The sequence below is a fragment of the Rhamphochromis sp. 'chilingali' genome (genome assembly GCF_963969265.1).
Source record: "Rhamphochromis sp. 'chilingali' genome assembly, chromosome: 10".
Classification (NCBI taxonomy): domain Eukaryota; kingdom Metazoa; phylum Chordata; class Actinopteri; order Cichliformes; family Cichlidae; genus Rhamphochromis; species Rhamphochromis sp. 'chilingali'.
In genome coordinates, this window is record NC_137937.1 from 27,645,498 (window position 1) to 27,670,493 (window position 24,996).

The 24,996-nt window shown below is 39.8% G+C and overlaps 1 protein-coding gene across 2 annotated transcripts in view; it reads right to left on the minus strand.

The window, feature by feature from the left end:
- Positions 1–20,868, minus strand: part of LOC308404117 (ras-specific guanine nucleotide-releasing factor 2) — a 45,232-nt gene extending 24,364 nt beyond the window's left edge. For both annotated transcript variants that reach the window (XM_080893991.1, XM_080893990.1), the window contains exons 1-3: positions 19,258–20,868; positions 3,218–3,324; positions 1,736–1,883 (exon numbers count right to left, since the gene is read on the minus strand). In XM_080893991.1, coding sequence (XP_080750117.1) covers positions 1,736–1,883; positions 3,218–3,324; positions 19,258–19,533 — 531 coding nt within the window. In that variant the 5' untranslated portion in view covers positions 19,534–20,868. The remainder of the gene's footprint in view (positions 1–1,735; positions 1,884–3,217; positions 3,325–19,257) is intronic.
- Positions 20,869–24,996: the final 4,128 nt, after the last annotated feature.

Consider the following 24,996-nt stretch of genomic DNA (forward strand, 5'->3'; position numbering starts at 1 on the left):
GCCACATAGAAGAACATAGCATTGGGAGAACAGCGCTCCACACATAGCATTCATTTCTTCTTTGATAGAAGAATCATGATAACTTAAATTGTTTAAAAAGGAAAACAATGCAATTACTTTCTCTTTATTTTTACAGGCTGATATTTTCTGAATAAAATAACTATAGATTTTGTATCACCTGATACACTACCAGTGAATAATTCTAATGAAATCACGCATAGCTTAATTCAAGAAGGCCACAGATAACAATTTAGCCACAATGTCAGCTAAACGTTTAGCTCTTGCCCTTTTATGCCATTTAAACTGCTTTAGTATGCCTACTGTTCCCATGCATCTGCAAGTGGCTTTGCAACCCGCCTTTACCCCAGCTACTTCTTTTATGCTTTTTAACTCTTTCCCTCTTGTTTCCTTTTCTGAACTGAGTGTTTTCTGTCATATGTCAGGACTGCTTCTAGAACAAAATGACTGAGTGTGCATCAGAAGTTAGTAACTCCCCATTCCTGTGCAGCTTACTAGGGCTACCCTTGGAAAAATCAGGAATCTGATCCCATCCGAGGGATTTAAAAAAATGTTTTATCTAATCTAATCTATGTGCTGTCTAATCTGTGCTGGGGTCTTGCTGCACCTCACTTTGTTGGAGTTTTCTAGCTCCTGTAATTCTTTCTTATTAACAATGTTGCAGAGGTCACTTTTGTTTTGTATGTGAGCATGGGCATGTGATTTATCGCATGTGGGGTTGGCAGCTGTTTGCAATAAAACTGATGGACTGTCTTTATTGAACAGTGGGCTTTTCTTCCTACGCTCAGAGGTAACTGAAAACCATTCCCACTCACACCTTTCCTGAGAAAAGACACACATAGTGAATACCAGCATGGTCTATGTACGCCCTACATATCTTTCTTTATTGAGTGACTTGAATTGTGATTTAGGCTGGGAGGGTAATCGCAGAATTAAAGTTTCTTAACATTTTCTTAAAATCAACTTGGTGGAAGGCTACAATCTGTCAAGAGCAAAATACAATTTAAAGACATAGTGAAAAAGTTAATACAGTTTCCAAGACATAAGACATAAGACTCCTGTACAACTTCAAAAACTGTATGACTCATCCCGAAGGGCATCCAGATTCATCAACTCAAATATAATTTGTGGTGACTACCTAACTCTGCCTATCATATAAAACTGCACTGGCTGTTTTGCTCAGTTGCTGCATAAAGGTATTTGTTTGCTTAAAAATCTTAAAAATCCTTGCTTACAGTTCTTTTGAAAAAGCATGCATGATTTTAAATATTAGAGTCCTTAAGACTTCTGTCTCAAGAAGTCCTAAGAATTTGACAATGCTATAATAGTAAGCTGATTTTAATAATATAGTTCCTAGAGTTCCTTTCAAAGTAACCTGTGTAACAGAACACCAGCCTCCCAGAGCTAGCCTGTCAGAAGTACAGAGTACTGTGTGCTTTTTACTATGAAGACAGCTAGTCCAGAACCCAAGGGGTTATTTTAATAAAGAGGGCAGTTAAATGCAGAGAATCAGATGCTATCTTCTGAATTCTTTGAGATGTACTTGCTGAACTGTATCCTAGAGAAAGAATTTTACAATCTAAAAAAGAAAAAAACATTTCCAACAAAATTCCACAAACAATACAAATTATCTGTGATATGAATAAAATGTTAACAATTCCACCTTTTAAGGTCTATGTGCATTTGTGTCGTGCGTTTTCACACATGCATAATGTACCTCTGCTTTAAGCCTCTCAATTTCAGTGTCCTGATCTTCTAGCTGAGTGCGCAGCTGATTGGCAGCCACCTTCTCAGTCTCCACGATCTGTACAAGGTGGATGTATTTCTGCATCAGCACCTCTCGTTCGATGATAATGTCAGAGTAACTGAAAAGTTCACAGAGGATAAAATGTCAATATAAACAGCTAAATAATGTGCTGAAAACAGAATGTATACAAAAATAAAAAATGAATAAGTAGTCGCATGCATAAAACACAGCAGCTCTCACTGCTTGCTGCTGTAGTTTATATAGTGGGGGAAATGAGTATTTGAAAGAAAAGAATTGAACAGTCTCTCATTTTTATGGTAGTTTCATTTTAATGGAGAAACAGAATATCAACCAAAAATCCTAAGAAAAAAAACACATTACATAAAATGTATAAATGGATTTGCATTAAGTGAAATAAGTACTTGATACTCAAACAAAACATGACTTGTTTCATGTTTCTTGGCTACTGTATGGCAACTCAAGTAGCTCAAGAAACTCAAATGTCAGCTCCCCGCACAGACTTTCTACAGGACTGAGGACTTGGAGACAGGCTAAGCCACTCCATGACCTTCATGTACATGTACATGTTACCTCAGTGATATGTTTTGGTGCTGTAGTGTTCTTGCTGAGGTAAGAGGGTTCTCCTTCAGCCCTTAGAAAAAAACAGCCTCAAAGCCTGAAAATGTTTGTTTGATTGTGGGGATGGTGTTGTTTGGTTCATTAATTATTTCACTCAGTGACATGCAAATCAATTTACAACTTTTATGCCTTTTTTTCTGGATTTGTGGTTGATATTCTCTCTCTTTCCATTAAAATGGAACTAACATAAAAATAGAGACTGTTCATTTCTTTGCAAGTCAGCAAACTTGCAAATTCAGCAGGAGATCAAATAATTATTTATCCCATTGATTATTGCTTCAAAGAATAACAAAAATCTATTTATGACTGAAATATATGCTACTGTGTAACCAAAAATGTGTTTTCATTACAAGAGGACCCTGATGTTGAAAAAATCTATAGTAGATAGTATCTAACTTCCCTTTAAAACTGAAGCTCATAATTGTACTCATACATAGGGCACTAGTGCAATTATAAAGCACCAACCACAAAATAGAGGCAATCCCAAGATGCTTTAAAGCTATTAAATATTCTGTAACTTATAATTCACCAAAATGTCAGAATATTGCAAGTTTTGCAGGTCTTATTAATGAGCCCTTTACAAATCCTGTATATTGACCAAAATGGTAAATATATTGTCAGTTACGTATAGTTATGTGTTTCTCAGACTGAATGTTTGAACATTTTAGTGTCTTTTTGACTTGGGCTGTTTACTATATAAAGCTGATACATAAAGGATGACTTTTGTACAATACTGACAAGAGCTGAAAGTGATTTAAAAAATGGCAATATATTTTTAGAAGTACTCTTTATATAGTAATGTACTGTGCATACCTGGCCTGCTGGATGGCCTCCACCCATTCATCGCACTCACACTCTTCCTCTGTCCGTAGCTCCAGTGGTTTCTGTCCATCATGACCAAACATGATGAGGAAGTAGTGCTGACAGAGAGATGAAGAAGGAAAAAAAGATTTTTACATTATTGTGTCACCCTGAAACTGGACAGAAGTCTTTTTGTTGTACCTTTGCTAATAATACCAATGCTGCAACTTTAAAATATTTCTTTGTATTTGCTTTCTATCTTTTAATTGCACAGATTATTCCCACGTAGAGTTCGGCACACCTTACACTAAGCAGCAATATCTATCCCATAGGGTGGAGAAAAAGGGACACAGTACGGGGGAGGATGGGTGGCTCAGCACGCTTAGCACACAGTTCTCATCTGTTGCTCCCTTCTCCACCAGCCTTTTGCCAATTAGCTCGCTCGTTGCCTCCCTCTTTCCCTTCTCTCGTTTTCTGTCTGCCTCTCTTATTACTCTGATGAATTTCGCTATGTAACTGCCTTCAAAACACTTCCCCACACTTACACACAGACACATGTCAATACATGCAAGTGCAGAGGCACACACCTACAGTAGAGCACACACACTAGGCATTATGTGAAGTGATAGAGGCTTTTATTCAAATGGTCATGTCCTGGGGCACTGGGTTACCAGAAGAGCTGCTATTCTTAGTCAAGGAAAACAGGGACGACCGAGCTCTGCATTGGCTTTCTCTCTCCTCCTCTTCTCTTCTCTTTATCCCACCACCTCTTTCCTCCTCCCTCTCTCTCTTTGCACTTCACCTATCATCCCACTCCACCTCCTCTGCCCCGCTCAACCAGCATCCTCACTTTTCTTGTTTTCTAATCCCACTCCTCCTCCTCCACATCCCTTCGTACTTTCATCTCTTTGTGTCTCTCAGTAAGGACTCGGTGAACCAGATAGAGTCCAGAGGAGAGACGTTTGCCCTGCAGGAGGATGGTTGGGCTTTGGCCCCTGCAGTGGGGATGAGCTGGGGACTGAGGACAGGATATGTGAACACACACACACACTCATAGACCCTCCTCCATTTCTATCCCCCTATCTCAGCTTTTTATGTATCTGTCATTTCGATTCACTGCCTGGCTGTATTTTATTATATCAACAATAATCTGTGCTCTAACAGCCTTTGACAGGGAGAAGGATGGGAGGAGAGAGGAAGAGAGAGACAGGAGAGGGAGGTGTTACATAACATTTCTTAACTGAGTACATATTTCTAAATTGTGTCACAACCCAACAAGATAACATTTCCATGGCAACAAAATATCTGCCGCTGCTGCCTTGTTTTGCACTTCCATTTTCTCCTTACGAGTGCTGCCTCTATTCATTTAAGGCTTTTATTTATCCATCATGCAATTTCAGGCATAAAAGGAAATAGTCTTCAACAGGAAGTGAAACATTGAGCTTAAATCTCTAGATGGATAACCTTTTGCACATCTAACGTAATAGCTGTTATGTATTTGACCAACTGTACTATACGAGTCAGATGACAATTAATCTATATTTGCATACATGCAAATATTTCCACATCATGTTGATTCAAGATCCTTTGATCACACAGATGTCTGTGTTGTTATTTTCACATAGAACAAATCAATGTGCTTTTGACATGCTTGCTTAAATAATCACAGCTTTTAATTAAAGTGAAAGCAGGAACACAACAGTCTAAAATAAAAGTAAGAGTCTTGCATTAAAAGAAAGGCTATGACATATATGTACTATGGCTAGTACATATCCTGGATCTGCTGTTGTTGAATTGTGCTATACAAATAAATTTGCCTTGCCTTGCCTTGCCTAAAAATGTTAATTCAATAATTGTATTTTCAGCATATAGTAGTTAAATATAAAAGTCTACATATAAGTAACAATCTACTAGTAAACAAACTTAAAGTTGTGTAGTACTCTATTGACTTTTGGACCAGTCGTAGCACCACAGACCTACTGTTTTCCCATTTTTCTTGTTTTGTTCATGAAACATGAATGCGGATGCACAAACGTGATTGGATGGAGAGCGGCACAGTGCGCTTGTAATATGCAAGTTACAGCACAATTTAAAATATTAAAAAGAATAAGGTTTGTGGATGTTTATGTGGAAGGAAGTGCAATACCCTAGTTTCTTAGACTTCAGGCCTTTATAGAGTGATTAGGTGAGAAAAACTGAAGGTAAACATAACTTCTATTGTTTTAAAAAAAAAAAAAACCTGTCAGGGCACCTTTAAGCAAAGTATAAATTTTCATGCTCAGTGCAGTTTATATTACATATTATCCTTTTCCCCTTTCAGGCATGTAACTTATTACGCAATACAAACATTGCACTTCTTTGCACTAAATTTCTCTTTGAATGTAATTAACTACCTTTTGATTTATACCTGCTACTTAACAGATCCTAAAGATGGTATGTATGCTTGATATATATTTTTGTATCCTGCCTTAACATTTATATTCTACCATTCTGCCAAGTTTTTTCTGCAACTGTGGCCCAATTGTCACCAGGCAATCATTAAAGTTTAATGTTACCGCATCCTTTACAGAAGATTCTGCATCATGCTGGACCCCTAAAGCATTCCAGTGAATTGCTCTGTAACATTGTACTGTGTCCTCATTAGTTGGAGGAATTTTTTAATTTTTTTTTTGAGGACTTGACTGCTTTTACGAAACCTATAAACAAAGCGAGAGCTCTGCACATCTCATGAATGGTACTCTGACTGTCTCTGAGCTATGACCACAGAGCTTCCCAACTTTACAGTACAGATCTGGACTCCTGGCTCAGTCTCCCTTCAAATCGGCTCAAGCGTACCCTTCATCCCTGAGGGCCTTCGTTGTACTGTAAGAAATTTCATTTAGACAAATAAAGACAGCGAGGAAACAAAAGAGAAAAAAGACACTGAGCTTTTTTTGTGCTCTTTCACTCTTTATTTCACTTGCAACCAATTTAACAGTCCCCTGATACACTCTTTAAATCCTGATGTGAGAAACAGCAGAAATCGGGCCGTGACAGCATGACATAAAGTCTATTTTACTTTCACCAAGCAAAGCTTAAGAACAATGTAAGGCAAAAATGTTATTGTGCAAAACCATTTTTCACTTCAATCTTTAAAACTACCTGCTGTCAAAACAGAGGTGAGGAGCTCTTCGAACAAAAAAAATGACTTTCACAGTCCAGCACAGCCTAAATGTTGGGGAATGAATGCCTGCCACACACATGTACGAGTTAATAATAGTGCAGATGATGAAAAGCTTTTTCTCATTATTAAAGATTTATGAAAGCTTAAAATGAAATTTGTGTTAATAGATTTATTAGCCAAAAATGGCTGGCGGACCCAGAAATACTCATCTTTTTTAATAAATATTTAAAAGCAGAGATGGCAGAATCACTGTGATTGGGGACTAAAACAGCCAATAATGATGCAACACTACCGTCTGCCTTTGGGATCTGCACTGATGAGAGCAAAAATTGCATTTTGCAGCACTACAAATGGGCCTTAGTTTTTCACTTCATTCTAAATATCAGAATTTCAAAGCTATTTTCTGCATCAGTGTTCTGTGCTTCAAAGAGCCATTAAACCCCAAACTATTAGAAGTTTTAGCTTCACTGGAGTTAAATTAGTATGACCCCAGCGCAGAAACTCCACAGTCACACATGCTGTAGTATATAACTTGCAGGGTAGTTTGGAATTCATGTCTCAAACACGAAGCCCAAAAGACATTGAATTTTATCATGAAAGAAAGGCAATTTTGCCAGCCTTGCTATCAAAAACCCAATATAATTTCATGACTAGGGTATGAGCCAGTTGTGTTTATGCACAAAAGCACACAACAGGTGTTTGTGACGGTTTCAGCTGCTAGAATAGTGAAGCTGTAAGTAGGTCTGCTTGCTGTTTTTCTAGTTTAGCTGTATACATAACCATTAGCACATTACTTGTTCATTGGTATATGCACAGCACAAGTGCAACTTGAGTCAAACCTTATTAGGTGGAAAAGTCACCAAAGTTTTTAAGCAGTTAAAAAATAGAATTGAAATTATGACTATCACTTTAAACCTCTATAAAAACGGAGCTGAATCTCAGACGCTGAATCTCAGACGCTGAATCTCAGACGCTGAATCTCAGACGCTGCATCTCAGACGCTCCGTTAGCTGTTAGCATTTATCATAGAAAAAGACTGAACACATTTTATATTTTTGGAATTTCCTTTAGACAGACAAGACCTAGGTAGAGGCACTTGTCTATAATGCACACCACCACTTTTGGAGCAAACCAAACACATTATATCAGCATAAACAGCTAATAGCAACTGTCAGTTGGTGTCTATTGTCTATCTGTCCAAAAGCTAAAGTTTGGCTGAAACTGCATCATGCAACAGGACAATGATCCCAGGCACAGCAGCACAACTACAGCAGAAAGAAACAGAAAAAAAGGTGTTTCAATTGTGCGGTCAAAATTCAGACCTCATCCAAAGCAAACTGTAGTGTGCTTAGTTTTTTTTTTTTTCGTTTTTTTTTTTTTTTTTTACAGGACTTGGTGGAGTCCTCCCATGACCAAACTTAAAAATTTAAAAATCAACACTTCATTACATTATGTTGGATGAACCTAATCCAGTAGCTCAACAGAAAAGGTACAGAACATCCAATTCCTAAAAGGATTTAATATGGTTTGTAAATGGTTAACTGTGATGAGTAAGCAGCTGAAAAATGTTTATAAATATCAACACTACTGCTTTCACTTCTTAATCACAAATCTAATGCAAATGTGGCAGCGCAGCTAGCACACAGGTGCACAATTCACAAAAATAATGGCCTCACACAGTGTGTGGAGTTGTGTGTCATAGGACTATCAAAAGCAAACCACTATGCTAAACTTAATTTGGACTTTAGGTGTATGGAAACAAATAATAAAAAAAGAAACCAGTGCCACCATTGAGTCAAAAATGCTACAAGCGCAGATGCAACAGAACAAGCATTCAACCAAAAAAGGAAAATGTAGCTGAGTCTGTGACATGAGAGAAATAAAGAGAAGGGATTGACACGTAGATAATGAGAGAGAACAGTTTTTAAGGAAAACGCAAACAAAGGTTGGCTGAAAAGTGCTACTTAGCTGATACATCTGAAAATACAAGCAGGTGTTTGTCTGTCATTCTATAGACACACTGATTGCATGGCAGAAAGACAAAATTATTAACAAGCAATTTCAGCACAGAGTATAATCTGTCTCCGTTGAGTCCTACTGCATGGTAATTACCATCACAGGGGGGGAAAGAACGCAGACCAGAGTTGTGTATGCAAGACTCTTGTAATCTATAATCGTTTTTTCTAGTATGCTTTTGAGGGTGTATATGTACAATCTTGAAAGATCAAAAGAAAAGAAAACTAAAGGACAAAAAAGCACATGCTGTGATTCTGTGAAACAGACATAATCTCATGCCACGTGTTGTTGGCAGGTCTCGTGGTGGAAACAATCCCTCAAACACAACAGCAAGAAATGATTGGCTGTGTGTGAATTAAAAGGTTATGTTGAAAACCTTTTAATAATTTCAACAACACATAACAAAGGTAATTAAGGGTAAGTAATATTTCATTGCTGGTATCGTCTATGAAAATATCATTGATCACATGATCAGCATTCATTCATACTTTTCATGAGCCTGAATATATTTTGCTATTACAAGATTCAAATCAGCTACTTAAACAATAAAAAATAATTTGTGAGAAGTAGTTTTGGAAGGATAAAAAAAGGTTATTTTTTCCCCACTAATCTTCTGGATCAGACTCATATCACTTCTTTATATTCCTCTCATTTCTCTCCTGTTATGCTACCACGGGGCATTAATATTTTCTGCTCATAAAATGCTCCAAGGACAAGAGAGAGAAAAAAAACTACTATTGTCATGGAAACCTTCTACACTCAATAATTCAGATTTGCTTTACCTTATAACTGTAAAGTTGTTTACATGCACAGCTATCCCTCTAAAAATGAAAACTTTTTAATACATTTCTATTGTTATTCATCAGTAGATCCAAAGTACATATTTTGCTTGGGATCATTAAGCTATTGGCATAGACAATTTTTAGAGAAGTAGATTAGTGAACTTCAGAAAGCTGCTTGGATGGGTGGGAGTTTGTTTTAATCTAACACTAACCCTGTGCATTCATTGGAGGGAGTGCGTGTGAATGTTTAGAAAAAGTACTTAGGTGTAGATAAAAATGCTTGTAAAACTGTGTGAACGTGTTAATGGGTTTTGTGGTAAGAAAGCACTTTAAGTGCTCAATTAGAACAGAAAAGCACTATATAAATATTCATCTATTTACATGTAAGTCTGTATTTTGTCATTTTGGGCAGCCCTAACTTATCAGTTTCCCCTAAGATCCTAGCTTCCTTATGTCATCTTTCTAACGCCTGAGAAGAAGATGTTTCTCTTCAACCTTCAAACTTAAGCTTTCAGTTCTTTCTCTGTTTCTTTCACAATCAAAGTAAACAGTATGTCTCTCAACATGACAAAGAAAATGCTAGTTTTGACGTGCTTCATTCACTTCAGTGGAAATGGCTTTCTTTTGATATTTTTGTAAGCCCCACTCTGTAATTTCAAAAAGCTTTAATGAACTTTTTTTTAAATACACTTCCTGGAGACTTGTCATTGCAACGTGACACAAAACATTAATCTGACAGCAGCAGCGGCAGCAGCGGTACTTTATGTAACCACCGAATTCAGCTAATGATGTAGGCTACCAGCTAATGTGACAATCACTGAATCAACATCCCACATCCCACTGTTTTTTTATTGCCCTCCATGCTGTTCACTTCCTTCAAAGAAGTTTGTATAATAAAGTGTGGGGCAGTCTTTTCCTCTCTCACATACACAAATAAAATATCCAGACTGTTCTCACACATATCTACCCACTGTATATATACTAATACAATAATAACTGTTGCCCCAGAAAACTCTGATTGGGGATTACCTGTCTATCTGAGATTTCTTTTAAAAGGGATTAATCAAATTGCTCCCCTCCTCCGCAGTTTATTTTCACTCCCATCCTCCTACTCTACTAGTTAAATACACACAAATTAAACATGCAAAAGCAAATCCCTCATATGAAGGCATCAACAGGCTTTTGGCCTCATCTTACACATTTGTTGCGTTATAGTGACTGTGTGACTTTATTGCCTTAATGCAGGAGATACTGAATTGGAGATTCCTCTGTAATTCCCAGAGAGCAACATCAGAGGCTTCCAAGCAGACAGTGGATCAGTTTTACTTTTTTCTTGAGAAAATTAACAGGATCTTGTAAAATCCAGTCCTCATAAGTAAAGACAACATATATGAAGGCACCAGGCGGTTGTATTCCTTCATGCTAAAGTTTGTCAGAGACACATCTCCTATATCTATACCTGTAGCTAGAAGGATCACGTATAATAGATGGCAGCAGCTCCAGATATAACACCACTTGTGAATACAGAGGTTCAATTCCAAGAGCGTCAACAACCTATGGAGTAACCACAAACATTCTAAGCCCATCTGAGGAGAATGATGATCAGCCCAACATTGACTGAGAAATACAATTTATATTATTCTCACATGTACCCTGCCAAAAATGTAGCAGCATGGTGCCTGACAAATTTTATAAACAGGATTAGCCCTGTAAAATTAAAGGTACTCGGTATAGTGTAAGAAACAGCAGAGTGTTAATATTTTTACTCCCCTGTTTCCTTTAATGATCTAATTTAGGAGAAAAACATTACATTTTAATGCAATATTTACCAGGTAAGTGAAACTATGCTGTTCGTAAGATGGTTTACTACAGTTAGAACTCAAACTAAGTTTGAAAAAACAACAAAAATTGGCTGACACAATGTTATATGAAAATAAAATTTTGACATAATGGCTCGCACAGCTGCTGCAGATTTGTCGCCTGCACATCCATGATCTAAATCTGAATCATTTGAGTCATGTTCAAGACACTAGTTTGGAATAGTCTGATGTTTGTGGCATGGCACAGAAGATGGGCACACTGTTGTCATAAGGGGACCGACATTGGGAGAAACAATATTCAGGTTGACAGCTGTGTTTAAAAGGTGATCAATTGCTACCAAGTGGCACAAAGTACGCCAAAAAATATCCTCCTGACCAACAACAGCCTGAAACTCTAGTATATCCTTTCTTTGCGTTTACACCAAATTCTGAGACTACCATCTATATGTTAGAGCAGAAATTAAGACTCGTCAGACCAGTTATTGTTTTTCCAAGCTTCTATTGTCTAATTTTGGAGAGCCTATGTGTGAATTGTACCCAGCGTAGCTTTCTGCTGCCATATCTCATCTGCTTCAAGGTTCCATGTGTTGTGCTTTCAGAGATTCTCTACGGCGATTGTAACAAGCGGTTACCTGTTACCTGCCGTTCGGCTCAAAGCAGTCTGGCCATTCTCCTCTGACCCGTAACATCAACAAACAATTTTTCCCCAAGAACTGCCATTCATTGGATATTTTCTCCTTTTTCCTGTAAAGCCTACAGATGGTTGTAGATCTGTAGTTTTTGACATACTCAGACATTTTCCACAGAAGTAAGAGTACTAGCTAAAAGCAGATACTGTTCACAGTTATTATAGTATAAGTGTTTTATTGTACATAAGGTCTGCTCCCATTGTTACCAAGACTTCAAACACAACAGACAGATTTTAAGCTAGATGCCAGCTTTAAATTCTGAAACTAATGAGGTTCATAATGGCTCTAACACTTGGCAAAAAATTTAACAGCAAAATGAAAATCAGCCCGCAGAGAAAAGCAAATCAGACTCAGGGTGTACGGGACGAATCGGTTCCAATTAATGCGCGCAATAGTGAAAACACAAGACCCAGAGAGGGGGACTTAGAGCTAGAGGAGCTTTCTAATGAGAACTAATTACACACACATGCATGAACATGAGGAAGTCAGCACTGACACTTCAACTCTAGTGTGTCGCCCCACCTTTTCACTTTTGTAAAAGGAAACCCATCTGTGAATATACTGTAGCTACACATACACACTGTATTAAACTCAAACAGTACTCAATTAAATGATTGCACCATTCCCATGCATCCCATCCATTCTTATAAAATATTCAATCCCAATGTAGTCCAATTAGTCTGTCTCCTTCAAAGCTAACAAACTACGCTGCAAACACAAATTGTACAAATATTCATGTTTAGAAGTCTCGTTCTCTCTGCAAAGGGAAACAATTTATTGTAACATTTCTTAAAATGTTGTGGTTTTAGAAAACATGTGAGGTTAGAAAACACAGTGCAACAAGCCACAATATTATATGATTCCTGATCAAAAAGTGAGAATTATTAGAGAATTATTTACTCCTTCACAGGCAAAAGATATTAACAGCAAGCTATTGTACAATTTTATGAAATTTTAAAAACCTTTTCATTTAAGTCAGTTTTGATTCTCTCTCAACGCTATGCCATTTCATGGGATCTTCCCTGTGATCGACTTATAGATATTTAAAAGAAGGTGTAAATGTAGCAAGCAGTAAACATGATTTCCCAGTTTTTGTACAGTTAAACACGAGAATGTCAACGTTTACGAATGTTCTTCACGTACTTTAGGCCCTTTAAACCAACTGAGTATTGGTAATACCACAGCGTATCTGAGTGCTGATCATGTCAATTCATTTATGCGCACAGTGTACTCATATTCTGATGGCTGCCTCCAGCAGGATAACACACCATGCCAAAAATCTCAGATGATTTCAAACTGGTTTCCTGAACATGGCACAAATGTTCTCCACAGTCACCAGATCTCAATCCACTGAGTCAGTCACATCACAATCTCAACCAGTGTTTCTCAAACCTCGATCAAGCCACACATTAGGTTTACTCAGTGTTATGTAAGGTAATGTTGTAAATTACAGGCACTTACTGTCGCATCTGGCAAATCTAGCCAATAGCGCCTAACTGCAGGGAAATTGTAGTTTGAGTGTAGTATGACTTGGGATTGTGGGAGGAAGCTGGAGTAGAAAGAAACAGAGAGAATCCACGCAAACATGGGGAGAACACGCAAACTCTGCACAGAGGGTGAAGCCAGATCGTGGACTCAAACTCAGGACCGTCTTGCTGTGCTAACCTCCACGCTGCCACCGCTGCCCTATCTAATACCATTTTTAGTCAACTCAAGGATGAACAAACATGTGGGACCACATGATAAATAAAAACAAACTGCCACAAATGTTCTGTTATAAACTTTTATTCAGCATAATCTTTTTTAAACATTGCCGCTGACTGTCTCACTTTCCCACTATGGCAAGTTTTGTTGAAGAAACTTCTCAAAGCTTCTAACAACTTTCGGTCCCTGCACCTGATCACCATTCCTGTTCTCTATATTTTTTTTATTAGACCCTGGTGCAAACACAAAGGTTATAGCTTATTTGGTTTTACAATGGCCTTTACAGAACCAAACACAATGAGCTGCTCAGCAACGTTTGACATATGGGTGACAAGCTGAAGAGAGACTCCACCAGTGACTAATGGTCATCTGGTTCTGGTTCATGGCCTCTAATGAATTGTGCTTCACTTTAAAATCAATAAACAACTGGCCGCTTGATGAAGGGGGGAGGGAGAGTTTGACAATTATACACAGCTGATTGTACCAGTCTTTTACACACATGCATGCATATTCACATAAGCAAAGCGGGTTCACAGTCGCTGTGGAAACCATTCAGACTGGTGTAAATGCTCTCCAAATTATTTGAAGGGTTTGTGTCTATCGGAGTACAACAGGGAGAAAAGAAGGGAGAGAGCTGTGTGTTCTTTGTGTGGTTCTATTGTGGCTCACTGTGGGGGTGTCATACTGCAGGTTGCTGGCAGATTCACTCCACTGCACAGACTAACAGTGAGGAGAAAGAGCAACTAATGGCAATATGGAAGGCTTTTCTCTGTCTTTCTGAACTAAACACTTACATAAGGGATAAAACTCGGGATCAAACTGAACATGGAAATCCTCCTTTACTGAAGTGTTGATCATCTGAAACACAAAAGCCCACACACGGCCTCATGAGCCAGACAAAATGTCAGAGTTATGTGGTTCCTCCTGTGTGCATAGCTATGTAGTTAAACAGTCACACACTAGCAGCAGTCGAGGTTTCAGCTGAGGGCAGATTGAAAATAACCCTAATTAAACATCACAGCTGTAGTATGAAAGTGAGACAGACAGGGAGAGAGTGAGACAGTCAGTGGGAATGTTTAAAAAGAAAAAAGGTTTAAATACAACATAATACTTGCCAAGCTTTCTAACATCAAAAGAGACAGGTTTTATACCTACATCAATGCCAATATTAGCAGCTGGAACAACATGTAATTTTGCTCTTACAAAAGCAAGACTTATTCTCATTTAATCATCAATAGTAACAACATATTAACATGCAGAAAGACTCAAAGCGGCAGTGCTGGACCTACTCTATCCATCTATTCCTACACATCTGGAATTAATTTTCTTCACACTGTATATTCAAATCAACTGTATTAGTAGGTGGAGATGGATATCGTTGAGTGATTATTATTGGTTGGCTTTTTTTGACCTCTCCTTACCTCTTACGTGATTAAATTTGCATTCACTCACTGTCTATTTAATACTTCCTCACAGAGTAAAAAGTCAGCACTCTCCAGTGTATCCCTCCCCCTCCATTTTTACGGCTATGACGCTGGCACACAGTCCCCGAGGTTTGCTAAAAACCGCAATCAGGAGCAGGAATTATTCTGCTTCCCTTTTCTTCCATAAAGCCAATGTAAGTCTGTCTTTTTTGTTATAACTTTTTCACCATAAAACTGACTCACTGATTGATATTGCCCTAAGATTAATCTGTGTATGACAAAAAACAGGCTTTTTTTTAAATTAATTAATTTTTATCAATGAAATGCATTTTCAAATGTTAAGTCAAATGTTTCCTAGCAACAAGATGTGCTAACTCTCGGAGCAACAATGCTGAGGCAACTTCCAAGAGCTCTGTCACAACACTTTCCCCCTAAAATATTTCCCTGCTGTAAATGTATTAAACATTAACCCTTTTCAGCCTCGAAGGATTCAGCAGTGAGTCCTGTATTGTATATTAAAGTTGCATAGAAATAATTGACTTTAACTTGCAGAGGTTTATTTGAAATTGTAGTTCCAGTCACAGGAGGGCTGTTGCTCTGTCATTTAGCTGCATTTTGAAACAGATCCAGATCATCTGGTATTTGCAGCTGCATTCCAAGCATAAAGTCTGAAATGTAGATTTTCATTTTACCGCTTTTGCAGCCAAAATATGGACCCAACATGTATATATTTTCCAATTAATCCTCATCTGTCCATCTTTTTAACCAATTCACAGAAGGTGGAGTGGGCTGTAGCCTATCCCATCTTTCATAAGGCAAGAGGTGGGGTACGCCCACCACATAGTCATAGGGCTACAATTTATCAGTTCAGCTGAATTTAGGTCACTTGTGTTCCTGCTGCTTGTAATGACTTGATTATTATTATTATTATTCTTAAAACATTAATATACACACATATATACACACACACACACATATATATACATATATATATATACATATATATATATATATATATATATATATATATATATATATACACATATATATATATATATACATATACATATATATATATATATGTATATATACATATACATATATATATATGTGTATATATATACACGATATTCGTATCGATATTGAACCGTTTGATACAGTGCTTTCGGTTCGGTACGCATATGTATCGAACAATACAACATTTGTAATTTATTTTATCAACTTTCCTTCTGACGATGCTGTCTGTGTTGAGCGCTCAGTGGATCTGCGTTCGACTACTCCGCCTAGGCTGCACTGTCGAGCGCAGATCCACTGAGCGCTCAACACAGACAGCATAGTCAGGAGGAAGAGCACAGGGCAAGCTAGCGAGACAGAAGTTAAGCTCTCCTTACAACATGGACCTCCCCCACCCTCATTCAGATCTGGCATTTGGAATTATTTTGGTTTTCATGTGACGTATGACCCTGAAGGTAAGCGAGTCATGGACTAAAGTAAAACAGTATGTTGGATGTGCCATGCAATGCTCAATTACATGGGTGGGAACTAGTGTGTTAGCGCAGTTAGCTCGTTAACGTGTTGGCCGTCTAGCCCCATGCACGGGGCGATCGGCGGTAGCTCATTAACGGAGATTTGCCGTGTTGTGGCGTTAAGGTCATTTCAATGAGATTAACCTGAAAGCACTAGTGGGAACACAACGAATATGACTGCACATTTACACCGACATCATCCTAGTGCAAAGACAAAAACAACAAGCATGCTACTAACTTTAGCCGAGTCATTTAGACAGCTGTTAGCACATGATTCTCCTTATGCTGCTGAGAATATAGCCCAGAAGAAGCGGATAGTATAGCTTTTATTTTGGAAAGAGACATTTCTCTGTAATAAACTCTTTTCCAAAGATGAGTGATTCCTCAATCAGATACAGGGCTCCCAATATCGCTAGCCCGACGTCCTGGGGCTAGCGATTTTTTCAGTCGGGCTATTGTAGGAAGGAAAAATATATGTCAATGCTTTTGCATTCTTTCAGAAATGTAGCTGGGTAATTATGTCATTGGCATCGGTGAGCCACTGTCAATATGTGACATATTGAAATCACGTTTGAATTTGCGCTTGTTTTTTTGCTTTCACTTTGCAATCGTGCGAACTGTGTATAGAGAGCGACAGCACTGATCTGTGAGTGATGAAAATTTGTGCACCAATTCCTCTGACATCGTCTTATTAATCGTTAGCTTACTATGCAAACATGACAAGTGAAATCTCCCGCAGCAAGCTTAAACATGTGAGAGGTTGATCGCGCAGAGAATCGCTGACTGTTATGTGTGTGTGTGTGTGTGTGTGTGTGTGTGTGTGTGTGTGTGTGTGTGTGTGTGTGTGTGTGTGTGTGTGTAAAAGCAGCAGGATTTATATTTTAGTTCTGCTGAGCCAAATAAGACAGGTCAGGGTGAAGAAGTGACAGCCAAAGAAAAGCTTACCACAAAACGGAGAAGTTATGACAAATCAGACTATAAGGCAAAAAGAAAGTGCAGCTTTATGGTTTCATGGACAAAATAATTTCTGTGGCTGCAATATGACGAGCTAAATAACCAGGGCTGCACATAAGTGGTCCGCAGGTGCGCATTCGCTGTCAAAATAAAAAACATGCACAAGGGTTAGGGTTAAATTTAAAAACTGTACTTTTGAGTTAAAATATATATTTATAATTTTAATAAATGACAAATTAAAAAGGCATGAACATTTTTTTTGTATCGAAAAAATATCGAACCGTGACACCAAAGTATCGAACCGAACCGTGAATTTTGTGTATCGTTGCACCCCTAAAATATATATATATATATATATATATATATATATATATACACACACACACACACACACACACACACACACACACACACACACACACGAGTCTCAATAAGTTGTCAAAAATACAGTAAAGCTATTCAAAGTTTCCAGTAGGCTAACAGTTGTGCAGGGATTAAATACACTTTTGGTCAAATGATCAGCAATTCAGTTGCGCATTTAGATGGACTTTATGTTTGTAGGACACAGCAGCCTGGTTGAGAGTAAACCAATAGTTCAGTTCAAATTGCAGCTTCTGGGCAACAGGTAATAAGTGACTGGCCAGCCTTGACCCAGACAACACAAGTCTAAATCCTTCCTAGATACCAAACAACAGTGAAGCTAATGACAGCTTCATTGTTGTTTTGTTCAGCAATGAAGTAAAACAAATGAACACACAATTTATAGAATATGTTCATTTTATGTTACACACATAAAACTTTACATGGGGTGGCTGTAGCCCAGGAGGTAGAGCAGGTCACCTACTGATCGGAAGGTTGGTTTGATCCTGGGCTCCTCCTGACTGCATGCCAAGTATCCTTGGGCAAGATACTAACCCCAAGTTGCTCTCCGATGCATCCATCGGAGTATGAATGTGTGTGAATGTAGTTAGAAAGCACTAAGTATAGAAAACGTGCTTGTGAGAATGGGTGTGATTGGGTGAATGTGGTATGTTGTATAAAGCGCTTTGAGTACTCCAGGAGAGTAGAAAAGCCCTATATAAGAATCAGTCCATTTACATCACAGTTACAAATGTTTATTAATCGTTAAGATTACACAGGTTTATTGAGTTGCTGTGGAACACAGAATAAAAATCAACTTGTTTAGACAAAGAACCTGTTGCTGCACTGTTTTGTTGGACTCTGTCAGACTGACATGAATTTGAGTTGAAGCTACATACATCTTTCAGTCTTGTGGTTTTCATAATTCATATTTGGAAACAAAAATAACCCGTGTGTTGGAATAAATCCTTTAAACTGATGGGATTACTTGATTCATTCAGTTTTTGTCTTTGCAACTGGCAGCTTATGACCTCACGGAGACAGAAAGCTGTTTCAGCTATAGTGTCGAAGACAGCGACAAGTACTTGACTTTTAAACTTGTGGACAAAGATATGAGGTGTGAAAGCTTTGTGCCCCCCCCCCCCGGCCTGCTCTCTATGGCACATCAGGGAATGGTAACCTGCTCTGGGAGGATGCACTCCGAGCTCTTCTCACTGCAGGGCTTTTTGAAGCGAGCAGAGAGGATGAGCTGCTGCAGGCACCTTAGTCTGAGGCTGCATGATCTCTTTGCTCTTTATATATTGCCGTCTGTAATAAAGCGAGGAGAAGATTTGATCGTGTAATTCTGATTAATATAAGAATGTGTAACATTCCACACAAGTAAGTCAATACAAAATATCTTTGAAAAACCACGACTGGTTTTGGTAATCTTCCTCTCTTTTGACAGACTTCTATACACTGAGTGCCTGGCTCAGTTTATGATGTTAGTGACGTCAGTGGGATTGGGATATGCAGCGTTTTTAAAAGTTGTGGCAGGTGACATTAGACGTTTGAACGCGCTCATTCACAGCAAGGTTCGGTGATTTGACTTCCCCTGTTGGCATTCAATCTCACCTGCTTCTCTAGCGCCTCCTTCCCAGTGGTGGACATCTTGGGAGCCGGCGCGCGCTCGCAGGTGCATCCTTCCAACAGGTAAATCCCAGCAGGGCGCGCGCTTTGCTCGTTCTCAAAGTAGAACAGTACATTCTGGTGAAGGGCGAAGAACTTCTCGTGCCATCGGCTATTCTCCGCCGTCTTCTTGCTCAGGTAGCCGCGCTTAGTCCCCTCTTTACGCGCGACCGCCGACAAAAATAGCGCATGCCCTTCGTTGTAGCGGACGCTCTTCTGCATATTGTCGTACTGTTGTGTAGACAAAAGAAAGTGCGACAACCGGTGCGTTCACTGCGAGCCCATGTTCCCCGGGGCTTGCGTGGAAACTTTGCCACAGAGCGACGGGCGGCTCAGCGGCGCCGTGGTGCATAGAAAAGTTGCCCCGCTGACGGAAGCGCTTCTGCAGAGGAACTCATAGTAAAGATGCCCGAGTCCCGCATTCACTCAAATAAATCCATCCTTCGCTTTTACAATCAAACAAATGGAAAGCGAGAGAAAGCGAGAGGCGTGCCGCTCACAGAGGGAAGAACCCTCTTAAGTGGACACAGAGTCGCAGTCCCGATAGACTGTAATCGGCTTTGGCAGTGGTTTACTCTCTCTCTCTATCGCACACTCACTCTCACTAGGTCTCTCTCGCTCTCTCTCTGGTGATGCGCGCTGATCTTGGAGTTGGCGGAATTAAAGGCGGAGCGACAGTGATTTGGTCGATTGTGAGAGTGAGTGAGGTCTTTAAATATGTAGCTTACAGTGTAGCAAATGTGAATTATTTCTGTACTTTTTTCCAACAGCAAATGTTTTGTAGTTTTGGGAATTCATTTTATATCCAAGTTAAGTTTACAGATATTTCGGGTTATTCCTATGCATGTTTTTTTTTTTTTTTTTTAAATCTTAAATAGATAAAACCTTTCGATGCTCCAGGGGGAGCTGCTGGACGTGATAAACTCGGCGTCAGCTCAAGTTTGAAACGGAGAAAAATGTTACCAAAGTTCTGCAGTTTGCTTCTTGTCTTTGGCTGAGGGATGATGAAGGCTTTAGGCTACAGTAGACACTGTTAACACAGCTCCTGTGTAACTTGAATCTCTGAGTAACTTGGGGTTGTTCTAGAGGTCCACAAATTTAGAATGAGCTTCAAAGCAATCTGTCTGTCTTCAAACGGACTTTATTACGACAGTTGCTAATAAAATGTTTGATTTTGAATCCTATGTGGCAAGGATCCTTCAAAACCTACAGTATATATATATATATATACCTTCATTCATAGCGTACATATTATGTATTAATGCAATTTGCACTAATCTTTTGCAATGCCACTCTTACTTTTTATTCTTAACTTCATTTTTATTTTCTGTTTTGTTTTGTTTTTTTTAATCACAGAGGCCCTTGCTATGCGCCTTGAATACTTTGACTTTAACTATGTTTTTTATTGTAGACGGTACTATTTTTATTCTTTATCCTGCTGCTGTAAGACAATAATTTCCCTTGTGGGAAATTGAAAGCATAGCTATTATTGTTATGTGTCACTATGATACACTGTAGGTTCATATCATAATGTATGTTAGGATAGGATATTGTATATATATACACACACAAACACATATCGTTAGCTTCATAGCATAAGTGCCTAAGTCATTGACTTAGTCAAATGACTTAGGCAATTATGCTATGAAGCTAACGATATATATATATATATATATATATATATATATATATATATATATATATATATATATATATATATATATGTATATAGTGTGTGTGTGTGTGTATGTATATATATATATATATATATATATATATATATATATATATATATATATATATATATATATATATATATATATATAGTGTGTGTGTGTGTGTATGTATATATATATATATATATATATATATATATATATATATATATATATATATATATATGTATGTATATATATATATATATATACACACACACACACACACACACATATATATACACACACACACACACATATATATACACATATATATGTATATATATATATATATATATATATATATATATATACATATATAAAAAAAAAAAAAAAAAAAGGGTCCTGCGCAGTATCTTAGCTGTTCCCAGGACTGCGCTCTTCTGGACAGAGATCTCCGATGTTGTTCCCGGGATCTGCTGGAGCCACTCGCCTAGCTTGGGAGTCACCGCACCTAGTGCTCCGATTACCACGGGGACCACCGTTACCTTCACCCTCCACATCCTCTCGAGCTCTTCTCTGAGCCCTTGGTATTTCTCCAGCTTCTCGTGTTCCTTCTTCCTGATATTGCTGTCATTCGGAACCGCTACATCGATCACTACGGCCGTCTTCTTCTGTTTGTCTACCACCACTATGTCCGGTTGGTTAGCCACCACCATTTTGTCCGTCTGTATCTGGAAGTCCCACAGGATCTTAGCTCGGTCATTCTCCACCACCCTTGGGGGCATCTCCCATTTTGACCTCGGGACTTCCAGGTTATACTCGGCACAGATGTTCCTGTACACTATGCCGGCCACTTGGTTATGGCGTTCCATGTATGCCTTGCCTGCTAGCATCTTGCACCCTGCTGTTATGTGCTGGATTGTCTCTGGGGCATCTTTACACAGCCTGCACCTGGGGTCTTGCCTGGTGTGATAGACCCCAGCCTCTATGGATCTTGTGCTCAGAGCTTGTTCTTGTGCTGCCATGATTAGTGCCTCTGTGCTGTCTTTCAGTCCAGCTTTGTCCAGCCACTGGTAGGATTTCTGGATATCAGCCACCTCCTCTATCTGCCGGTGGTACATACCGTGCAGGGGCCTGTCCTTCCATGATGGTTCCTCGTCTCCCTCCTCTTTCTTGGGTTTCTGCTGCCTGAGGTATTCACTGAGCACTCGGTCAGTTGGGGCCATCTTCCTAATGTATTCTTGGATGTTCGTTGTCTCATCCTGGACTGTGGTGCTGACACTCACCAGTCCCCGGCCCCCTTCCTTCCGCTTAGCGTACAGCCTCAGGGTGCTGGATTTGGGGTGAAACCCTCCATGCATGGTAAGGAGCTTTCTTGTCTTTATGTCAGTGGCTTCTATCTCCTCCTTTGGCCAGCCTATTACCCCAGCAGGGTACCTGATCACGGGCAGGGCGTACGTGTTGATGGCCCGGATCTTGTTCTTACCATTCAGCTGACTCCTCAGGACTTGCCTGACCCTCTGCAGGTACTTGGTGGTTGCAGCTTTTCTAGCGGCCTCTTCATGGTTCCCATTCGCCTGTGGGATCCCCAAGTACTTGTAACTGTCCTCTATGTCTGCAATGTTGCCTTCTGGTAGTTCAATCCCCTCAGTTCTGACTACCTTCCCTCTCTTTGTTACCATCCGACTACACTTCTCCAGTCCGAACGACATTCCAATGTCATTGCTGTATAGCCTGGTAGTGTGGATCAGTGAATCGATGTCTCGTTCACTCTTGGCATACAGCTTGATGTCATCCATGTACAGGAGGTGGCTGACAACTGCTCCGTTCTGTAGTCGGTATCCGTAGCCAGTCTTGTTAATGATCTCACTGAGGGGGTTCAGGCCTATGCAGAACAGCAGTGGGGACAGAGCATCTCCTTGGTAGATCCCGCACTTGATGGTGACTTGTGCTATGGGCTTGGAGTTGGCCTCTAGTGTTGTACGCCACATCCCCATTGAGTTCCTGATGAAGGCTCTTAGGGTCCCATTGATCTTGTACAATTCTAGGCATTCCAGTATCCAGCTGTGGGGCATTGAGTCATAGGCCTTCTTGTAATCAATCCAGGCAGTGCACAGGTTGGTCAGTCTGGTCTTGCAGTCTCGGCTGATTGTTCTGTCTACCAGTAGCTGGTGTTTTGCGCCTCTGGTATTCTTGCCAATTCCTTTCTGTGTCCCGCTCATGTATTGACCCATGTGCCTGTTCATCTTAGCCGATATGATGCCTGACAGGAGCTTCCATGTAGTACTGAGGCAGGTTATTGGTCGGTAGTTGGAGGGGACCGGTCCCTTCTTGGGGTCCTTGGGGATCAGGACCGTCCGGCCTTCAGTTAGCCATTCCGGGTGTCTCTCGTTAACTAGCAGCTGGTTCATTTGTGCTGCCAGACGCTTGTGGAGTGCAGTCAGCTTCTTCAGCCAGTAGGCGTGAACCATGTCGGGCCCTGGTGCTGTCCAACTCTTCATACTGGAGACCCTTTCTTGGATATCTGCCACTGTGATGGTTACTGGACCCTGTTCAGGGAGGTCGCTGTGGTCAGCCCTCAGATCCTCTAGCCACTGAGCATTGCCGTTATGGGTTGCATCCTTCTCCCATATGCTCTTCCAGTATTGCTCCGTCTCCAGCCTTGGTGGTGCTGTTCTCTTATTGTTCCCTTGCCACTGAGAGTACACCTTTGCTGGTTCTGTGGAGAACAGCTGGTTTATTCTCCTGCCTTCTATCTCTCTGGTGTACCTTCTCAAGCGGCTGGCCAAGGCTGTGAGTCTTTGCTTGGCAGTTTCCAAGGCCTCAGGTATGGACAGCTTGCTGTATTTCTTAGGCACCTTATTTGTCGCACCTTTCTGCAACTCCGTTAGTTGGCTAACCTCCCTCCGTGCTACTTTGATCTTGCCCTCTAGCCTCCTTCTCCATGGAGGGTACTGCCCCTTGTCGCTGTTCAACTTGTAGCCAAGCATCTCACTGATCACTGTTGCCGTATTGTAGATCAGCTTGTTAGTGTCGGTAATCGTGGTTGTAGGTATTGCCCGTAGTGCTGCATTAACATCATCTAGCAGACCTTCTGAGGGAACTTCACGTAATCTTGGTAACCGGCTACGCGGGATCCAGGTTTCAAGCTTGGCCATGATCCTATTTTTCAGGTCAGTTCCTCTCGCACTCAACGATCCTTCTCCTATCCCACTTGGGGCTATGTACCCAATCTCGGGTGGGGGTGATGATATCTCCCCCCTGACCTGGCGTCCTGACTCCTCCTTGCCGTAGCATTTGTGTTGTACCTCGTCAATCTCTAGCTGTGAGAGCAGTCCCTTCTTTCGAATGTTGGAACACTGAGCTACTAGTTGTTTCGCCGTCATTGTGGATGTTGGGTATCGAAGAATCCATAGGTCCCTCATCCTATTCATGTAGCCCCTTCCGCCGGGGTTACTTGCATAGTAGCATTCCAACAACGCCCTGTTTTCGTCTCTTGCCCACCGATGCCTTCTTGTTCCAGTAGCCCACTTTTCGTCAGGGTGCCCTGGTTCCTCAACACCTGACGCGGACCTTGTTGATCCGGGCGACGTCCGAGCCGGCATGCCTTCATATTTATCTGTCTCGCTCATGTCTGCGGTAGGCTTGCTTAGCATAGGGGGTGTAGCCTTAGGACCCTTACTGGATACAGACGCCCCAGGCAGGAATCGAACTTGCGATCCTCTGTTCCAAAGGCGTGTAGTCTAACCACTACGCTATCCAGCTGCTCTATATATATATATATATATATATATATATATATATATATATATATATATATATATATATATATATATATATATATATATATATATATATATATATATATATATATATATATACACACACACACACACACACATACACACACACATATTTGGTGCGTATTATCTGATCTTTTAAAGCTCTTTGATGGACTGTGGGTAGCTTTTAAGGAGACACATTTCACAAATTATTTTATATTTATTATTTAAAATATTAATCAGGT